This window comes from Lasiosphaeria miniovina (assembly GCF_030549165.1).
Source record: "Lasiosphaeria miniovina strain SMH2392-1A chromosome Unknown B0T26scaffold_2, whole genome shotgun sequence".
NCBI lineage: Eukaryota > Fungi > Ascomycota > Sordariomycetes > Sordariales > Lasiosphaeriaceae > Lasiosphaeria > Lasiosphaeria miniovina.
In genome coordinates this window covers 6,294,614-6,311,928 of record NW_026848221.1, presented here as the reverse complement: position 1 = coordinate 6,311,928, position 17,315 = coordinate 6,294,614, and the positions used below count along the sequence as shown (strand labels likewise).

At 56.8% G+C, this 17,315-nt stretch overlaps 6 protein-coding genes across 6 annotated transcripts; 3 read left to right on the top strand and 3 right to left on the bottom strand.

Moving 5' to 3' along the window:
* Positions 1 to 1,313: 1,313 nt before the first annotated feature.
* Positions 1,314 to 2,124, bottom strand: B0T26DRAFT_179061 (uncharacterized protein). Its single transcript, XM_060433609.1, has one exon. The coding sequence runs from the start codon at positions 1,900 to 1,902 to the stop codon at positions 1,477 to 1,479; it is 426 nt and encodes a 141-aa protein (XP_060301480.1). The 5' UTR covers positions 1,903 to 2,124; the 3' UTR covers positions 1,314 to 1,476.
* Positions 2,069 to 2,962, bottom strand: B0T26DRAFT_638091 (uncharacterized protein; the record flags this gene model as incomplete). The annotated part of the gene is made up of 2 exons (XM_060436995.1): positions 2,069 to 2,347; positions 2,381 to 2,962. Coding segments are annotated over 2 exons (861 nt in total), but the record flags the coding sequence as incomplete, so codon positions are not given.
* Positions 2,963 to 4,430: 1,468 nt separating this feature from the next.
* Positions 4,431 to 6,079, top strand: B0T26DRAFT_698712 (pyridoxal phosphate-dependent transferase). The gene is made up of 3 exons (XM_060441441.1): positions 4,431 to 5,069; positions 5,147 to 5,268; positions 5,370 to 6,079. The coding sequence occupies exons 1-3, from the start codon at positions 4,550 to 4,552 to the stop codon at positions 5,964 to 5,966; spliced, it is 1,239 nt and encodes a 412-aa protein (XP_060301478.1). The 5' UTR covers positions 4,431 to 4,549; the 3' UTR covers positions 5,967 to 6,079.
* A 291-nt stretch (positions 6,080 to 6,370) lies between these two features.
* Positions 6,371 to 8,844, bottom strand: B0T26DRAFT_768305 (uncharacterized protein; the record flags this gene model as incomplete). Its single annotated transcript, XM_060446497.1, has 2 exons — positions 6,371 to 8,350; positions 8,736 to 8,844. The coding sequence occupies 2 exons, from the start codon at positions 8,842 to 8,844 to the stop codon at positions 6,633 to 6,635; spliced, it is 1,827 nt and encodes a 608-aa protein (XP_060301477.1). The 3' UTR covers positions 6,371 to 6,632.
* A 2,377-nt stretch (positions 8,845 to 11,221) lies between these two features.
* B0T26DRAFT_637492 (delta-aminolevulinic acid dehydratase) lies at positions 11,222 to 12,435 on the top strand (the record flags this gene model as incomplete). The annotated part of the gene is made up of 2 exons (XM_060436930.1): positions 11,222 to 11,470; positions 11,530 to 12,435. 2 exons carry the CDS (start codon positions 11,222 to 11,224, stop codon positions 12,433 to 12,435), a joined length of 1,155 nt encoding a protein of 384 aa, XP_060301476.1.
* Positions 12,436 to 15,583: 3,148 nt separating this feature from the next.
* On the top strand, positions 15,584 to 17,311 carry B0T26DRAFT_599306 (acyltransferase family-domain-containing protein; the record flags this gene model as incomplete). The annotated part of the gene is made up of 2 exons (XM_060435690.1): positions 15,584 to 16,668; positions 16,798 to 17,311. Coding segments are annotated over 2 exons (1,599 nt in total), but the record flags the coding sequence as incomplete, so codon positions are not given.
* Positions 17,312 to 17,315: the final 4 nt, after the last annotated feature.

Below are 17,315 nucleotides of genomic sequence, written 5' to 3'. Positions count from 1 at the left end.
GCTGGGTATATTAAACCTGGGAAGGCACGGGCTATCGCGGATACCGTCTGAGACTATCGGTTTGATGCGTCACGCGTGAGGATAAGTATGGCTTGCAGGACCTTGGCCGACCTGCTGGCACTAAAGAAAAACGCCCCCGTCTCTCTCACCGGTTTGTCTGCTCGCTAATCACAGGCAGGAGGTGTACACTAGGGAGCCCAGGTTGCGGCTAGACTCTTCGAAAGGCAACCCGATTTACACAGTTGAGAGTTACAGAAGTCTTGGGGTTCCCCAAAAATGAGCCTTCAGGCGGTGTGGTCAGTACCAGCCTGGCTGCTAGCTGCGGAAAGCACATCACCATACCCCAGCACACAATGCCAGGCCAATGGGATGGCCTGGGCAAGTCGTTCCTTCCAAAGCCTGTGGCTCAACGCTCGCTCGCCAGTTCCTTCTTTCTTGCTCCTGCCTCGAGTGTTCTTGCTTTCGTGCTTCTTTCTTTACTGGGTAGCAGAGCATACCGACTGATGCTCGTGCCACCCAGATTGTCCCGACTCCATAGTCGTACGGGCGTTGGCGGCATATATGGACCCTCCGAGCTCTATTTTGACGGGACCTTCCCGATTCGTGAAAGCCTGAAGCTGACGGATTGTTCCGTAATAAGTCCCGTCTCCCGTGTGGCTCTCATTCCGCCGTCCTCGGCACTTGTCCGCCGCGCCGCCCAGCCACCTCACCTCATGCCTCTGGGGGGCACGGGATAGTTCTTATCCCCGGACAGAACGTTATCAATGCTGACCTGGAACCGCCACAGTAAAGGCGCTAAGGTGAGGGAGCTTGCGATATGGAAACCAGGTTCAGCAAATTCACACCAGCAAGAGCGACCCGACGAGGCGGTACACAGTGACGTGGACTACTCATGTCTTAGCACGGCCCACAAAAGTTTCAATAAATCCCAAACACCATTCATTAGCCTCGATCCTTCTCAACCTCGCCTGGGCCGTCCCGGACCAACAGCAGCACTAGGATGCAGACGAGACACCGCAGAACCTCGGCTGCGAATATATGCCTACCTACACGCTACCACCGGTTCCAGCAAATGCGAAGCACCGGATAGCTCGGAGCTGCTGCCAAGCCTGGTAGACAACCCAATGACACCTTCAATGCAGCTGCCTTAATTAAGGACTCAAGTTTCGAGACTACAAGTTCGATGGAGAGATTAGCGGCTGATTGACAACCTCATTGGGACAACCCAAGACATTTAAATACATTCCCAGTATCTCAACGAACTCGGCAGTAGTTAGCTGGTTGATGTTCGGGTTGACGAATCATCTGTCATAGGTTATTTTTCCCTTTTCAAAGTGGGCTTTCCTGACTTATACTCAGAAACCCTGAATCCTGAAACCTTGGGGACCTAAGCCCTAGATCTTGAGCCTGAGCCGGACCTTATCGCACTTCACTACCGTCCCCAACAAGCTACGCTTCGCTACCATCATCTTCATCTTACAGGCTATTCGACCGAAAAAGAAAGTTGAGTTTATTGCGATTCTCATGCTTGATGCCCAGCGCGTGAAGCCTATTCAGGAGACGACGGCACGCCGTTAGGGTCCTTGCTCTCTGCTGCTCTCGCGCGTCCGCCGCCAAAAAAATGCGGAGTGCGTGCCCATCTTCGGTCAAGTGGCGAAGGCGGGCCCGATCTGCTGGTGTTGGATTTACTGGGGGTATAGCCGTTTCGGCCTCAAAGTGGGGTTTCTGCCAGAGTAGCTCGGCGAACTTGGCGACGACGGGCCCGTCCAAGAGCGGGTGCCTAACGAGGTGGATGTTCTGTCGGAAGCGGCCGAACCTGGTTAGTTCCGATTGTTGATGCGCCGCAGGTGCGAGATGGATTTGACGCCGGCACGACGCTCCGCAAGAGCCTCGAGATGACATGCCCGGGTCCCCAGAGACACGGCCTCGTTCTAGTCGCTCAGGGGGAGTGATACTACTTTAGTTTGACAAAGCGTCTTTCAAAGAGTTTCTTCATCAGCATGATCATTTGTTTCTCGACACCGAGATCCGGGGTTCGGCCTCGCGCTCGCTCTCGGCTGTAACTTTCTCAAAAGCTAGCTTGGTCAAGCTCGGGAAGTTGGCTGACTTGATCCTTTGTTTTGCTTCCTTCGTGTTGTTGAGCATGATGAGCCACTTGGTCCATGGTGTACTTGATCCTAAAGTACATATCGTCCGGGTCCATCTTGTCTCTGCAAGTGCCGCAAAAGACGCCCCAGTCGACCGCGGGCGGCTGGCCGGCACACGAGCGGAAGAAGGGCGCCGATATTACGGCCATGAACCGCCGAGCCTGTAGCCTTTGTTGGCCCAACAAAACGTCGTAGTCAACCTAGGGCATCCCCATCGCCTCGGCAAGCGCAACGGCGGCTTGACGGTCGATGAGCACGATCCTGTTGAAGGACTGATCGCGGCTCTGGGTGTAGAGCCCGGGTAGGCTCAGGACGCTGGGCAGCTCCCCAACAGCATCCTGCGAGAGCCCGGCATCCCAGGCCATCGGCGGCATGGTGGGGATGTATTTCCAGCCGCTCGTGAAGCAAAGGTAGCACACGCGCTTGCCGGTGACAATGTAGAGGTAGCTGCCGAACAGGTCGCAGCCGTCACACTTGCTGCAGACTGGCAGGGCGTCCCACAGCGTCTGGTAGTCGTAGCTACTGGCGTTGAGGCTGATGACGGCGCGGAGCACGTCGGGGCAGTACTGCCGGATCATGCGGTACGGATACAGCGAACTGACGATGGCCATGGCGCGGCGGTTCACTCGGCGGAGCAACGTCAAGGTCGGGACATCCAATCTGAGAAGCACGTTGATGATGATTTCAGACGGCAGCTCGTCGAGAGTGCCTATGGTGTATCGAGGATTGTTTCCATATTGGCCGTCGTCTAGAGGACATCGCGTCTCGAGGTTAGCGTCATCCAAGGTATGGTCGGCGATGCTGCATGTGCGATAGAAGGCTTAGCTAAGACTTGTGGGATCCATGAGTGGGAGAGGACTGGGGCCGGGAAGCAAAGACGCCGGTTGTTATCTGTCTCGGCTTGGTTCTTGTTGTTTGCGAACAACATGAGTTAACTGCAGGTGTGGTTAGCTCCAGAACAATATCCAGGCCGGTTTGTTGAAGCCCAATACAGTCAGCAGTGGGGGCATCTCCGAGTTTAGTATTTCAGAACGAAAGGCAGTTCCCGATTCACAGTAGCTTCGGCTCGAAAGGACCAGAAAGGACATTTAGCCCGAATAAGAGCAGTCAGGAGAGCAAACCTGGAAAGTCGGAAAGTCGGAAAATCAAAACAAGAAAAAGGTAAGATGCTCGACTGGGCGGCCGCCTGGGCGCCTCCTAGTTCCTTGGGTATAATTATCTATATCCCACGTCACACTGAGGCGCCCCGGCGATATCGTTCTTAGAGGAGCAACCGCGCGGGACTGGCAGAAAATAATAAAAAGAAGTCCATTCTGCAAAATGTCTTCTTTCTGACTGGCTGCGAGGAAGGACGGACTGCAGCGGGGCCGTGGCGAGACATCCCTTTCGTGATTCCGGTCCTCTAACCGTACGCCCTTCATCTTGCAAGTCGCGGTCTGGTTGTAAGAGGTCGAATTCCATTGGAGAAAGAGACTCGGACTCGGAAGGAAATGGGTCGGTCTTTTTTTGGTGCAACCACCTTGCCTTACCTAACATGGTTAAAGAAACATGAATTGAAGAAAGAGAGAGCGGTGGTGCCTTCCCTGCCATGGCTTGCTCCTTCCATCCAATGTTTTCTCTTCTTCTTTCGGGAAGAGGGGAAGCGCGCTTCCCGCAAATTGCCAGGCTGCCAGCAACTCTGAACTCAATGCTTACTCCATTGCGACTACTAGTACTAGTAGGTGGTGTCCAGCAGTGGAAGCAATTGTCCTTTTTTCGCGATTTCAAATGCGAGATTGGTAATGACCATCAGCTCGGCTACTAGTATCTGCCTTGCCAGGCCTTGTAGTCAAGGTCGGCGGAGCCTCGGGCTGAGCGTATACGTATCCGGATGCATTAACGCCGGGAGACGCGGCCGATGCGTTGACGCGCAGCTTGGCACCACCCGCAAGTGCAACCCTCAGCAACAGAAAAGACCAATTGTTTCGTCCCCTCTACGGACAGAACCAAAGCACGTGGACGTGAACAGAATGGCTACTCCGGATAGCAGCGTCGATGCCGATGCCGATGCCTTCCTCGCGCAGGCCCACCAGCGCCTGCGCCAGGCCGTCGCAGCCCGGGGCGACAGCACCGAGCCGGCGCCCGCCGTGCTGGCTAGGGCGCTCTCGGCACTGCCCCGCGCTGGACAGCCCGGCTTCCTCGAGGGCCGCGGCCCCGAGGCGGCGCTGAGCCACATCCTCGACACCATCGTGCCGGCGCTCAACGGCCAGGCCCTCAGCGGCCGTTATCTGGGCTTCGTCACTGGCGGCATCCTGCCCGTGGCCGAGGCCGCCGACAACATCGTCAGCGCCCTCGACCAGAACGTCGGCGTGCACCTGCCCGCCCACTCGGCGAGCACCGCCGTCGAGCACGCCGCTCTCGGCATGCTGGTCGCCCTGCTGGGCCTGGGCGACGACGCTGCCTGGCCCGGCCGCACCTTCACCACGGGCGCCACCGCCAGCAACATCCTGGGCCTGGCGTGCGGGCGCGAGGCCGTCATTGCCGCGCGCTTCCACAGCGCTGCAGTAACAGCCTCCTCTACCAGCCCTGCCCCCGCTCCCGTGACGGTGGCCGAGGCGGGGCTGCTGGCGGCGTGCCAGGCGGCGGGTGTGCGCGAGATTCAGGTGCTGACCAGCATGGCCCACTCGTCGCTGGTCAAGGCGGCCAGCGTGCTGGGACTCGGGCACACGGCCGTCAAGGAGCTGTCGGCGAGCGCCGACGAGCCGTGGCGGTTGGACCTAGACGCCGTGGAGCGCGAGCTGGCGCGCGACCCGGCCGTCGCGAGCATCATCGCCGTGAGTGCTGGCGAGGTCAACACGGGCCGCTTTGCCACCAACGCCCTCGACATGCCCAAGCTGCGCAGCCTAGCCAACCGCTACGGCGCCTGGCTCCACGTCGACGGCGGTGCGTTGTTGCAGTGTTCATTTTTTTTCTCCGAGTTCTCCTGGCTGACCACCCCCCACATGGGATCTCTTCTGCAGCCTTTGGCATCTTCGCCCGAGCTCTCCCGCAGACGGACGAGTTTTTGAGCCTCCGCGCCAACACGGCAGGCCTGGAGCTGGCCGACAGCATCACTGCAGACGGACACAAGCTGCTCAACGTGGTATGTCACGCATCATCATCCTTCCCAAGCCAGCACTTATCGCTAGGGACTAGTTTCATCACTACCCTTCCTCGCCCCCACCCCCATTAACCAAATTCTAGCCATACGACGCGGGAATCTTCCTGTGCCGCGACGCGGCCATCCAGACGCAGGTCTTCAGCAACCCAAACGCCGCCTACCTTGCAACACCACCGCCGGCACAGACCAACAAAACCACAACTACAACCCCGACTACAACACCAATCCACAGCCCTCTGAATATGGGCCTCGAGAACTCACGGCGCTTCCGCGCGCTGCCTGTGTACGCGACGCTGCTGAGTGCCGGCCGCGCCGGCACGGCCGAGATGCTGGTGCACATGGTGCGGCTGGCGCGCGCGGTGGCCAGCTTCGTGCGGGACTCGCCCGACTACGAGTGGCTGCCAGACCCAAACGCGCTGCTCGAGAGCACGCACATCATCGTCCTGTTCCGGGCGCGCGACGCGGCGCTGAACGAGGTGCTCGTCGACCGCGTCAACGCGACGCGCGCCGTCTTCGTCAGCGGCACAAGCTGGGCCGGCCGCAAGGCCGCGCGCATCGCCGTGTCGAGCTGGCGCGTCGACGTCGACGCCGACTTTGCCGTCATCAAGCGCGTCTTGACTACCCTCGCGGTCGAAGCCAATTCCGCCGCGGCGGTAGGGGAGGCAGTATCAGCTTCGTAAATTAAAAAAAATATATATAACAATGTAAAAAGGGGGAGACGGGGATCCAATAACAAGATAGACGTCTCGACCAAAGTCCCGTATATAATGAGAAAACCAATACCATTTCTGTAGCACATCCAGACTACCTTGCGGCATGACAAATGCCGAATGTACTTGCTCCGAGTCTCTTCCCACCGCATTAGCCTCAATAACAACGAGACATGTCCACTCGTAGCAGGTAGCTCCGGCTACAAAACTATACCTATTACATCCATAAACCACGACATTCTAATCTTACAACTGCCAAGACAATCCGTGCCCAAGACAAGAAAGATAACCACCGAAGCGCAACACAAAAGCTCGCAATATGGTATCTCTCTAGGGAATTATACTCTGATAAGGCAACCATGTCCATAAACTATCGCCTGCTGAAAGATTGGCCCCGAACGCCACATGTGTAGACATGACCGACCTCTTACCACCCCCTATCGTAGCCTATAGTGTTGTCCCTCGAGACACAGGCAAGACCGATATCGTGGTACTAGAGCATTTTCCCCCAACTCGTTCTAGGGACAGAGTTTGGAGAATGTCGCAAGCTATGACAACCATCTAGCAATAGGTGACCGACAATATCCTACACACCGTCATGCGTCTTCTTCTCGTTATGACCGCCAGGTAGCCTCATTAAAACACCGCCTGAGAACCAATCTGCGTAAATCCATACGACATTACCGGAGCGTCAATCTGCAACTCGTCCAGGTCCATGTGAGAATCGAAGTTGGCAACGGGAAAGCGGCTCTCGGTATGAGAACGGGGCATCCCCGCTGGCCGCGTGGTATGACTCGGCTTTCTCTGATTAGACATGCGCTTCAGCATCTTATTGCCGTTATTGCTCTGTGTGTCAAGTCCATCACCATCGTTAGGGCCATTACGGGCATTCGAAACCTTGCAAACCCCAAGGCGTCTTAGTACTCCCGCCTCAGCACGGGACATGATCGGTGAAGTCACTATGCTGCTCGCTAGCTCGTCAGTGTCGTCATTCTCTTTCGCAAACCCAAAATTGATACCGGGGTATTGTAGACGGAGTTCCTTTTCCATAAGTTCGAGATCTCTCTTGGCTGGTGAGGGGTGCTTCTTCCGGTCCGCGCTATCAATGACTGGGATATATGAAAGAGCAAGGTGTGGCTTCAGCCGTTTGTTGCTCCCAGGTTTTCTCTTCTTTTCCCACGAGTCAAATTTCTGGACCAGCGCATCCTTGGATTCACTTGCAGGAGAAGCACCAGACTCGGACGACGAACCATCCCGTGTAGCCATGCCCCGGGATCTCTTTGTTGGGCTCTCATTCAAAGGCTGGAATCGCCCATACTTGCTTCGAGGTGTTGACGAGGCAACAGGCGGCGAGGGGAGCATTGAGTCAATCTTGCTCTCGAATAGCTTCTCCGTCTCAAAGGGATTAGTCCTTAAAGGAGCACCTGTGATAGAATCGTCTAGCGAGTTGGTCCGGAGCCGGTTCTCAAACTCAGTCACGGGTCGCTTGACGGTGGGAGCCTCCGAGAAGGGATCCTCAGACAGTTTGGGCTGCAAAAGAGACTCGCGGTTTTCAGGAAGATTGGTGCGCGGGACATGTTCGCCTACAGTATTCTCGTCTTGGTCCTTGCTGAAGTTGGCGCTCTCTTTGAGACCGATTCTGACTGTCGGCACTGAAGACAGTTTCTCTGGTATCGGAACCTGTGGCCGGGGTTCAATGAAGACATCAACTTGCTTGTGATTGTCTTGTGTCCTTGTCCGTGGCTCCTTTGCATGGCTCTTAGAGTGGAGTCGATCTGCTAGAGCATTTGACATCTTCTTGAACAGGTTCTGTTTCACAAGCCGAGTCATCTTGGAACTGGTGCTGCTCGATGGGATGCGCGCAGGCTGCGGTAATGGCACAGGCTTCAGGGCCATTGTCTGAGCAAGCATCATGTCCAGTTTGTGGGCAATATGCTTCTCATCGGGCTTCTGGGAAATGTGCTTCTCATCGGGCATAATCTTGGCATCCTGTGGCAAGTGAATATGGGTTTGACCGCCGTCTGGGCCACTGGACGGACCATCTGGCTGGTCATTTGACTGACGGTCGGCTTGCTCGGATATCCTGGTTAGAGGCATCGAGGTCGATGATGATAGTCTCACCGGGTTCATCCTGAGGGGATTCATTGGAAGAGGATTGAGCGCCACCGTTCTTGACTTGGGCAGAACTTTCGCCAGGCTGGCATTTTCGCGCTGCGACGACATTCGTCTCTGCTGAATGTCGCCCCGACGATTGCGTCTCGAAGATTTCCTGGGAATCGGCGGGGAGGATCTCTCGGGAACCTGGATTTGAGTAGCCTTCTGGAAGGATATGACACGGGCCTCCTCGCCTTTTCCTGGGACATTGCTTGAGTTACTCGCGGCTGCAATATTGTATGGGCAAGAGCTGACGCTGTGACTGCCTGCTGCAGAGCGAAGACTGTACCGAGCAGCCCGGTCGCCGGATATAACCGTCGTATCGTCGAGCAGAGCGCTTGCCATCTCATCAATGCTGGGTTGGTGGCGTGCGGTAGAGCCTCGTGCGCGCAACTGGTTTGGCGGGTCGTATGAAATAATTCGGATCGCGGGCTCCTCTTTGTGAGTGAGAGAAGACGAGGCTAGCGAGAAGACTTATCAGCACTGGTAAATTTAGAGCAGGAGGGGTAGCGGTTAATGTATTTCACGATCGTATTTCTCAATATGGACTGCGAAAGGACGTCTTGACGGGTGGGATCCACGTACCACTGCGGCCGGCTTGTGTTGGGAAGCTCATTTCACTTCCAGATCGCCGAAGTGCAAAAGAAGACAGGATCGACTTCTTCTTGGTGTGGGTTACTGCGGTCAACGACATGCTGACTTGCGAGCTGGCGATTTCCCGATCGACGCGAGGGGGAGGGAGAAGAGGGTCCAACGAGGACATCCCAAGGCGGCAGCAAATCTAGACGGCGGGAAACCCGGGCTTTGTAGGGCGAGACAGCCCTACAAGAGGTGCACGGTGAGTCACCGAGATTGCCTAGTCCTCTGCTGAAGCCGAGCCATGTTAGTAGTGATGTCGGGAGTGTGGTGGTGGCGAGGGCAATCGACATACCAGTCGGTTTCGTGGCTTCCATGAGCCGATGTCGAGTTTCCGATGCAATTAAATCCGCGCCTACCCGACCCTTGCGTTTCAGGCAAGGTTGGTGGAAACTATCGGGCAATAGGATATGCGACGATGTTTGCCTGTGTGTCAGGCTGTTCCCAAAGACCAGAAATCTTGCCAAAAAAGAGACAAGCAAATAAACTTGCCGAACTTGCGACAGAATTCGCCTGTCCGACTAAGTAGATAGATTAGGTAGAGTGTCGAAGCTGAAGAGGGACCTAAGGTACGGTAGGTAAGGTAATAAACTAGCACAGGCCCGGGGGGTAGGGGGTTGCCGCCTGGGACTGTCTACTTTGGTGCGGCCTGGAAGAAATTTGAGATGGAGAGGTAACGGACGAGGAAGGTGCAGCAGGTAAGGGAGCCGGGCTTAGCGTGCACAAGGTAAGGTGCAGGGTAGGTGGACTGCCTGCCTACCTTAGGTTGACGAGGTTGACGAGGAAAGAGCGACCTGGAAGATAGGCAGGTGGTGCGGCCAGGCACTTGAGGTGAATGCGGAATTGATTGGATGAGGTCGGGTGGGATGGTGAATGACGAGGCCGTGGGTGGGAAGACACCCACCCGACTAAGGTACCTATACCCTAGGGTAGTCTCCCTGACTGCCAAATTTCGGGGCTGAGGGATGACGTGGCGGTTGGGCAAGCTCGTCCCTTATTAGCAGATGCAGAGAAAAGAAAGAGATTCAGATGGAATATATATCGAATTGTGTAGCGAGGGCTTACGCAGCGATACCTGCCTCCCGACCTTGAGGGACCTTGCTCGCCCCGGTGACTAAAAAGATGGTTCTGCTTCATCAACTATGGCTCACGTTCTTACTGCTGCCTACTGTTACCACTCAGCCAAACCACAAAAGCAGAGACGTTCTTCAAAATCTTGGTTTGAAAGCCGCAGAATTATGTAGGGAGGGCTTTCGAGGCCGGGTAACCGCAGCAACTGAGCAAGTCGGTCTTTGTTTCAAGTTTATCCGAACAGAATACACCCGGGGTAGCTGTCTCCTGAACTACGGGTAAGGCTGTTTCGGAATGTGCAAAAAGAAGTGCAAGTGTCATCCAGACGACATTGTGTGTGAATTGCCAAGAAGCATATCTGGTGGAGGATACACGAGGCAGCTACCGCCACAGCTCTGACCATCAAAGAGCAAACAAGAAAATGATGAGCCTCGACAAAATGTTATATTCTCGTTTTAGTTAACTGTTGTGTCTTGATATCCCGAAGCTGTTGACTGCAGCTCTCTCGACATCCACAGAGAAAGCAGGGCCAGCTCTTGTCAGGTACATGTAGTCTTTGTAGGGTGATACCTTGTTAATACTTCGCTTTGATACCAAGAGACCAGAATTTACAAGTCAGATACCAAATGGTTAAACAGGATCGAATTTTTTCTAATAAAATAGCTGTAGTGATTTGATGTTGTTTGTGAGGCCAAGAAGGGTTGACGTCGAGATGGGAAGGGGCGATTACCTCAGCAAGACTGCCAGTGCCAAGCGTTTCCGACATGGTTCCTTGCCAAGCCTGCTTTGGAAATCCTTATGCTTTGATTGGCGAATTCGAGAGAGAGGAAAATAAAGGTGGGACGCGAACCCCTCGCTCGCTAGCATCTTGCCGAGGACAGTTCCCCCACTCGGCATCAGCATCTCCAAGTCCTGAAGCCCATCGTGTGTCCTGGCCCGCCTGCTCGCTTCCCGATTGAGCACTCCGGCGGCGATTTTTTCCCCCTCTTATATAGCCCTAGATTGACTGACTTTTCCTCCGAGTGCTGCATTGCATAGGCAGGCCGGCGATCCCATCCATCTATCCAGCAATTGACGTTGAGAAAACTGTGGCGACTTCGAAAACTGAAGTGTACATCTCCGCACCTACCTACAACTACGAGACCAAAAAGTCCGAGTCGCCGACATTCCACCTTTCTCCCGGATGCTCGACATCGAACCGCCTCGGCTTCTTTTCTAGTGCGCCGGTGCTGTTGATTTATGTGCAGACCTTGCCCCCCCGAACTGGTTTCGCTGTGATTCTGGTCGATTGAAGCCAGCCCGACTATACCGACGCCCGCCCCGGTCTGATTTCCGCACACCGCCGCCCCTAGCTGCACGCAAAAATGTCCTTCTCAAGCCTCGTCCAGGACCTCACGCTCCGCGATTCTAGCGCGCCGCGGCGACGCGGAGAAGCATCAGTTTCCACCGTCGACGACCGCGCATCCCGCACGTCGCACATCTCGCGCGCCATGTCATACGCCAGCACCGCTGCCACCAGCGTCAGCGTGTCGGGCGACATCTCGAGCCAGCTCCACGCCGGATATAGCCATCCGCTGGCACGGTCATGGCAAGCCGAGCGCCAGCTCACAAAGGTGGGCATGCTGACAGGGCTGTCCGTCTAGATTTAAATGCTGACGCTTACGGCTTCCAGTCCATGCTCATCTACCCGCTGTTCATGTCCGACCAGGATGACGAGGAAGTCCTCATCCCCTCGCTCCCGAACCAATACCGCCGCGGCATCAACAAGCTGGTGCCCTTCCTCGAGCCGCTCGTTCACAAGGGGCTACGGTCTGTTATCCTCTTCGGAGTGCCGTTGAGGCAGGGCACCAAAGATGCGCTGGGCACCGCCGCCGACGACCCGGAAGGGCCGGTCATTCGCAGCATCCGCCTCTTGAGGCAGAGGTTTCCGCAGCTCTTCATCGTTGTAGACGTCTGCCTGTGCGAGTACACGTCACACGGCCATTGTGGTATTCTGCGCGATGACGGGAGTTTGAACAACCAGCTGTCGGTCGACCGCATCTCGGACGTCGCCATTGCATACGCGCGAGCTGGCGCCCATTGCGTTGCACCTTCTGACATGAATGACGGCCGGATCCGTGCCATCAAGCTCAAGCTGATTGAGGAGGGCATTGCCCACAATGTCACGCTCATGTCGTACGCTGCGAAGTTCTCGGGCTGCCTGTACGGCCCATTTCGCGACGCGGCCGGCTCAGCTCCTGCGTTTGGTGACCGGAGGTGCTACCAACTACCCCCTGGCGGTCGCGGCTTGGCTCGCCGAGCAATCATCCGTGACATCAATGAAGGCGCGGACATCATCATGGTCAAGCCCGCAAGCCAGTACCTGGACATTATCAGTGACGCCAAGGACCTGGGCAAAGATTTGCCAATTGCGGCGTATCAGGTGAGCGGCGAATTTGCCATGATTCACGCGGCGGCGAAGGCCGGCGTGTTTGATCTCAAGGAAATGGCGTTCGAGACTGCCCAAGGCATCCTCCGGGCTGGTGCCACAATCCTCATCACCTACTTTACCCCCGAGTTTTTGGATTGGATCGAATAAGCTCGGATTTGCGGATTGCGTGGCGTTTTTCGGCGTTTTTTTTTTCCCTTCGGGGGACGGGCACATACGATTTTTTTTTGGGAGAAAGGGCAAAGACGAGCAAGCGAGCCGGGGGCCGGGCCGGGCCGTCCAAGATTAGCTCAAGAGGGTAAAGAAAAAAGCAACAGAATCACAACTCAGGAAAAAAGGTTAAGTAGAATTGGAAAACAAACCAACACTAGCTTTCCTCCATCTTGGCCACTGATGGTTGGTGCGTTTCTGACATGGACGGCGGCGAGGCCGTGCGCTGTGCCCCGTTTGTGAGGCTGCATGCATGCAAACCCGTGCATGCACACATAGATACCTATTTTTATACTAGGCCACATGTGTATTGCACATGTGTGTGGTTGTTTGCGTCTGACTGCGTTGTGTTGGACGCCTCTTCCCAATTCCTCGGGGAAGGGGAACGGGTGGCACGTACGTCTCCAGACATGGATGACGTCGGCCGGCCGCGTCGTTTCAAGCCGGCGCAAATGTTAATTTGTCCTGCTCCGCGCGTCTCAATTGGCTGCGTCGGGTGTTTTCTCTTCCTCTCTCTTGCGAACAGGCAACAGGTACCGTTTGGTGGAGGTGGATTGAGAGAGGTCGTCAGTGACGTCGGGGGCCGCGCCTCCTCCTCCCCTTTACTCGATAGTCCTATGGGGAAGTAAAACACTTCTTTTTTTCTAGATGTGCTGTGCTATGTTGGCAAAGTGCCTACTCGGACTATAGGCAGCCAAAAGGCACAATTATACGATCCGAGTAGAGGGCAGATCTACTCCCAATTAGTCAACTGTGCCTGCATTTCTCAAACAGCGGCAGAAGGAACAGCCGCATCGGAACTTGAAAGTGGCGTTGATAAACGAACCGACCGACCCCCACCAACTCCCGTCCTTGAGACACGGGAACCCAGCTGGCCCAACGCACCGGCAGCCACCCGCCCACACATGCTCTGCGGCGCCGCATCTTAGCAAATCAGGGTTTGGTTGGAACTTGGGGAAGGTTTTGGAGAGTTACTCCCATGTGGAGAAAGATCGAGATGCAAGGCCGCAAGGAGTCTAGGGCAAGTCAGGACGGCCTAGATGCTGGCCGGGCTCGGTTGGTCTCGTCTGCTGCAGCGCAATGAGATGGGTCTCCGACGGGAAACTGTTACTGGAGTGGGAATATTGTCATGCTTCTTTTCATGTTCTCTTCTTCTTTTCTACTTTGAATTCTCCTCGAGACCTTCGTAGTAGATATTGACCTAGTAGCCGGCTCATTCTCCGGAAAATCAATTCGATTGGCCTTGAGATCAAAAGCCATGGACGGGTGTGTGCCTGCCAAGGTGGTAGTGTGTGTTGGATCGGAGATGTGGATCGGTCGGTTCGGGCACGCTGCCGCATCTCGGCTATCGTTTCCCTCGCCCGCCAGATTCGGAGAGATCCCTGTTTCTGGGACCCAACGCCCCCTGCAGATATGCTCTCCCCCAACCTTCCAGCGAACGGACGTCGAAGGGAAGAAAAGGCAAATTGGAGAAAGGAAACAGCCGCATTCCTGCCGCAGTTGCTGCTTCATGTCTTGGCAACCCAAAACCAAAGAAGCATCTGATCTGCGACTGCGAATGCGACTTTGAATGCGACGTGAGCGGCAACTCGATAAACCTGCTTGTTGGATGGTGCTGCCTTGTAAACATCCATCCATAGCCCCGAATTAAGAATAGGGTCCTCAATGTTGGCCTGGTGGCCGCCCAACGAAGGCCGCTCTGCTCTGGTTTCTCTCATCAATGAACATGCACCCGACCTTCGGCTACCTTGCCTAACTGGACCTGTCAGTCCTCAGATGTGCACAGTGCACAGCTCGCCAATTGCCAGGGCATTCATTCAAAACCCAACAGGTGGCCATGCACGCATGGACCGCTTACCTTACTTAGGACACTAATAGTCCTTTCCAAGTTCCCCTCGCGCCGCTGCTTGCTAATTTCAAGCACGCACGACCTGAGCTGACGAGCTAGGCTTTTTTACGCGTACGTGCGTTTCCGGCATCGAAGCCCTGCCTTAGAAGGGCTGATGATCATTGATCATTGATCATGCCCACCCACAACGTCCAATCCCAGCCACTGACTGCAGCCTGCACGGCAAGTCTTGTTTGGAGGCGACGGAACTTGGGGGCTCGGGAGGCTCTCCTCTTCCTATTCCTCGCCAATGCTGCCCTGGGGCGAACTCGGGGGGTACCTACCCACCCCATGCCCATGCCCATGCCCATGGGCGGCCGGGCGGGCCAGGACGCGGTCTCGATCCAAGCCTGTGTGTTTCCAACAGGAGACCTGCAAAGTTGCAGGACTAGACTGGACAAGCAGTGGAGGGAAAGATGAAGGGGAAAAGGCCGCGCTACTGCACCTTGTTCATTTCATCTCGTTTCTCTTACTCTCCTCCTTCTGGTTTTCTTTCTTTCCCTTTTCTTCTGCGTGGTGTTGCTTTTGCTTATTCCTTCTCGTCACGGTATTCCGCCACCCCTGGCTTTGCCTCGTCTCTTCTATTATCCTCTCCTCCTCCCTCCCCCCCCCCCCCCCCCCCCCCCCTCGCCATCTGGTCTGGACTGGTCTGGTCTGGTACCGGTGCTAGTCCGGTCTGGTTTAGTCGTCCCGCCGCCTCCCTAACTGCATCCATCCACCAAAAAGTCTGCGGCTCGAGGTTTCGGCTGCCACCGTCTGCCAGCCCGCTAGCCCACCCTCTGCTCGTATATCCTCCCCGTGTTGTCGTTCCCAGTCGGCGGGCTGCCGTGCTTGCCTTGACCTGGCCAGCCATCATCGCATCCGTCTTACTCTGTCGGCGAACTACGAGGGCCACCCAGCCTTTCGGGTCTGCAGCTCCCAGGAAACCCGGGCCGCCCGCCAGGGAAGGATCTTACACATCCAAAACGGGTCTCCCGACTATACCGGCGGCCGCCGGTTTGTGAGTGCGAGTGCGAGTGCGAGTGCGAGTGTGCGTCTGCGTCTGCGTCTGCACGTGTCCCCCTGCGCCTCTCCCTAGGGAAAGCAGTCCTAGTCCCCGGGGGGCCACTACGGTACCGTGCCCCGAGCATCCACTGGTCGCTTGCTGGCTTTCCCCCCCGCCAGCCAGCCAGCCAGAGTCATATTCTTATATGCCAGACGATGAACGGCCATGCTGGGTCAAACCACTCCCGAAACTTCGAGGAGAATATGGTCTTGTTGGAGGAAAAGTCGTTGTCCGATGTCGAGAGCGACGCCGGGAGGGCCGATATCGAGTCTCGTTTCTTGAGTCAGGCGGCGAAATGGTCCTCGCAGGCCGGGTCCCACGTCCTGGGCGGCCTCATGCGCGGGTCAACGGCATGGCGCGCCTCCCTGCTCCGCGCCGGCTTCTTCCTGATTCCCAGCTTCGTCCAGGCCCGCATCTCGCGCGATCACCGGAGGCTGTCGTCGTCGAGGGCGGCGGCGGCGCCTGAGCGGCTGGGCCCGACGGCCTACCTCGACGGCATGCGCGGGCTCGCCGCCTTCTTCGTCTTCTTCTGCCACTACTTCTACACGTGTTTCCACATCGCCGGCGGCTGGGGCAACGACGGCGACCGCTTCTGGTTTCTCAGGTTACCGTTTGTGCGCCTCGTCTACTCTGGCCCGCCCATGGTGTGCGTCTTCTTCGTCATCTCGGGCTACGCCCTGAGCCTCAAGCCGCTCCGGCTGGCGAGGGCCCGCAGCTCTGCTGCCTTTGCGTCTACCATGTCGTCGTTCGTCTTCCGCCGCGGCCTGCGCCTGTTCCTGCCCACGGCCATCTCGACGCTCATTATCGTGCTGCTACTGCGTTTAGGCCTGTACGAGTGGACGCGTGACTTTGCCAACGACCCCACCTACCTGCGCAACGTGCGCGAGCCGCACTACGGTCGCCTGCCCACGCTGCACGCCCAGCTCGAGGACTGGTTCTGGGCCGTCGTCAACTTCGTCCACGTCTGGGACTGGGACCCCTTCGGCGGCTCTACGGGGCTCGACGTGCATCTGTGGACCATTCCCGTCGAGTTCCGCTGCTCCATGATGTTGTTCCTGACCCTCATCGGTACCGCCCGCCTGCGCACCGCCATCCGCTTTCTCGTGCTTGCTATGATTATGACGTTTACTTATCGCAGCGTCCGCTGGGAGATGCTACTCTTCTTCAGCGGTATGGCCCTCGCCGAGATCGACGTAATCCGCGACGCCCATGCCACCGGCGGCAGCAGCAGCAGCCCAACGTCAGCAACGGCCTCGCTGCTCCCCCTGTCAGCACCCGACAGCACCCCGCCGACCCTACTAAACCTCCACGACGGCGGCTCCACACCGGAATCGGCGGGAACTACAACGCCACCCAGCAAGAACAACAGTACTGCCATCACCACCACCGGCGAAGCCAACCGCATGCTGTGGCTGGCCCTTAGCGCCGTGGGGCTGTACCTGATGTCACAGCCAGACGTTGGCAGCGAGACGACGCCGGGCTTCGTAATGCTATGCAATCTGATCCCGGGGTGGTGGCCGCCGCACGACCGCTACCGGTACTGGCAGTCGGTGGGCGCCGTGCTGTTCGTCGGCGCCGTCGCCCGCGGCGTGCCCCGCCGCGACTGGCAGCAAGTCTTCTCGCACCCCGCCGCCCAGTACCTCGGCCGCATCAGCTACGCCGTGTACCTCGTCCACGGCCCCGTCATGCACACACTCGGCTACGCGTTCGAGCGCGCCGTCTGGACGCACATCACGGGCGTGCAGTCCGAGTTCGCCTATGTGACCGGCTTCATGATTGCGTCCGTGTTTGTCATCTTCTCGGTCATTTCCGCGGCGGACCTCTTCTGGCGCGCCGTCGACGCGCCCGTGGTCAGGTTCTCTCGCTGGCTCGAGGCCCGCTGCTCTA

Excerpts from the sequence above, each read along its gene's own strand:
- B0T26DRAFT_698712 (XM_060441441.1), top strand. The coding sequence starts at position 4,550 with ATGCTGGTCGCCCTGCTGGGCCTGGGCGACGACGCTGCCTGGCCCGGC. Across the intron at positions 5,070-5,146 it reads CTGGCTCCACGTCGACGGCG|CCTTTGGCATCTTCGCCCGA; the intron begins GTGCGTTGTTGC and ends TCTCTTCTGCAG. Across the intron at positions 5,269-5,369 it reads GACACAAGCTGCTCAACGTG|CCATACGACGCGGGAATCTT; the intron begins GTATGTCACGCA and ends ACCAAATTCTAG.
- B0T26DRAFT_179061 (XM_060433609.1), bottom strand. The coding sequence starts at position 1,902 with ATGTCATCTCGAGGCTCTTGCGGAGCGTCGTGCCGGCGTCAAATCCAT.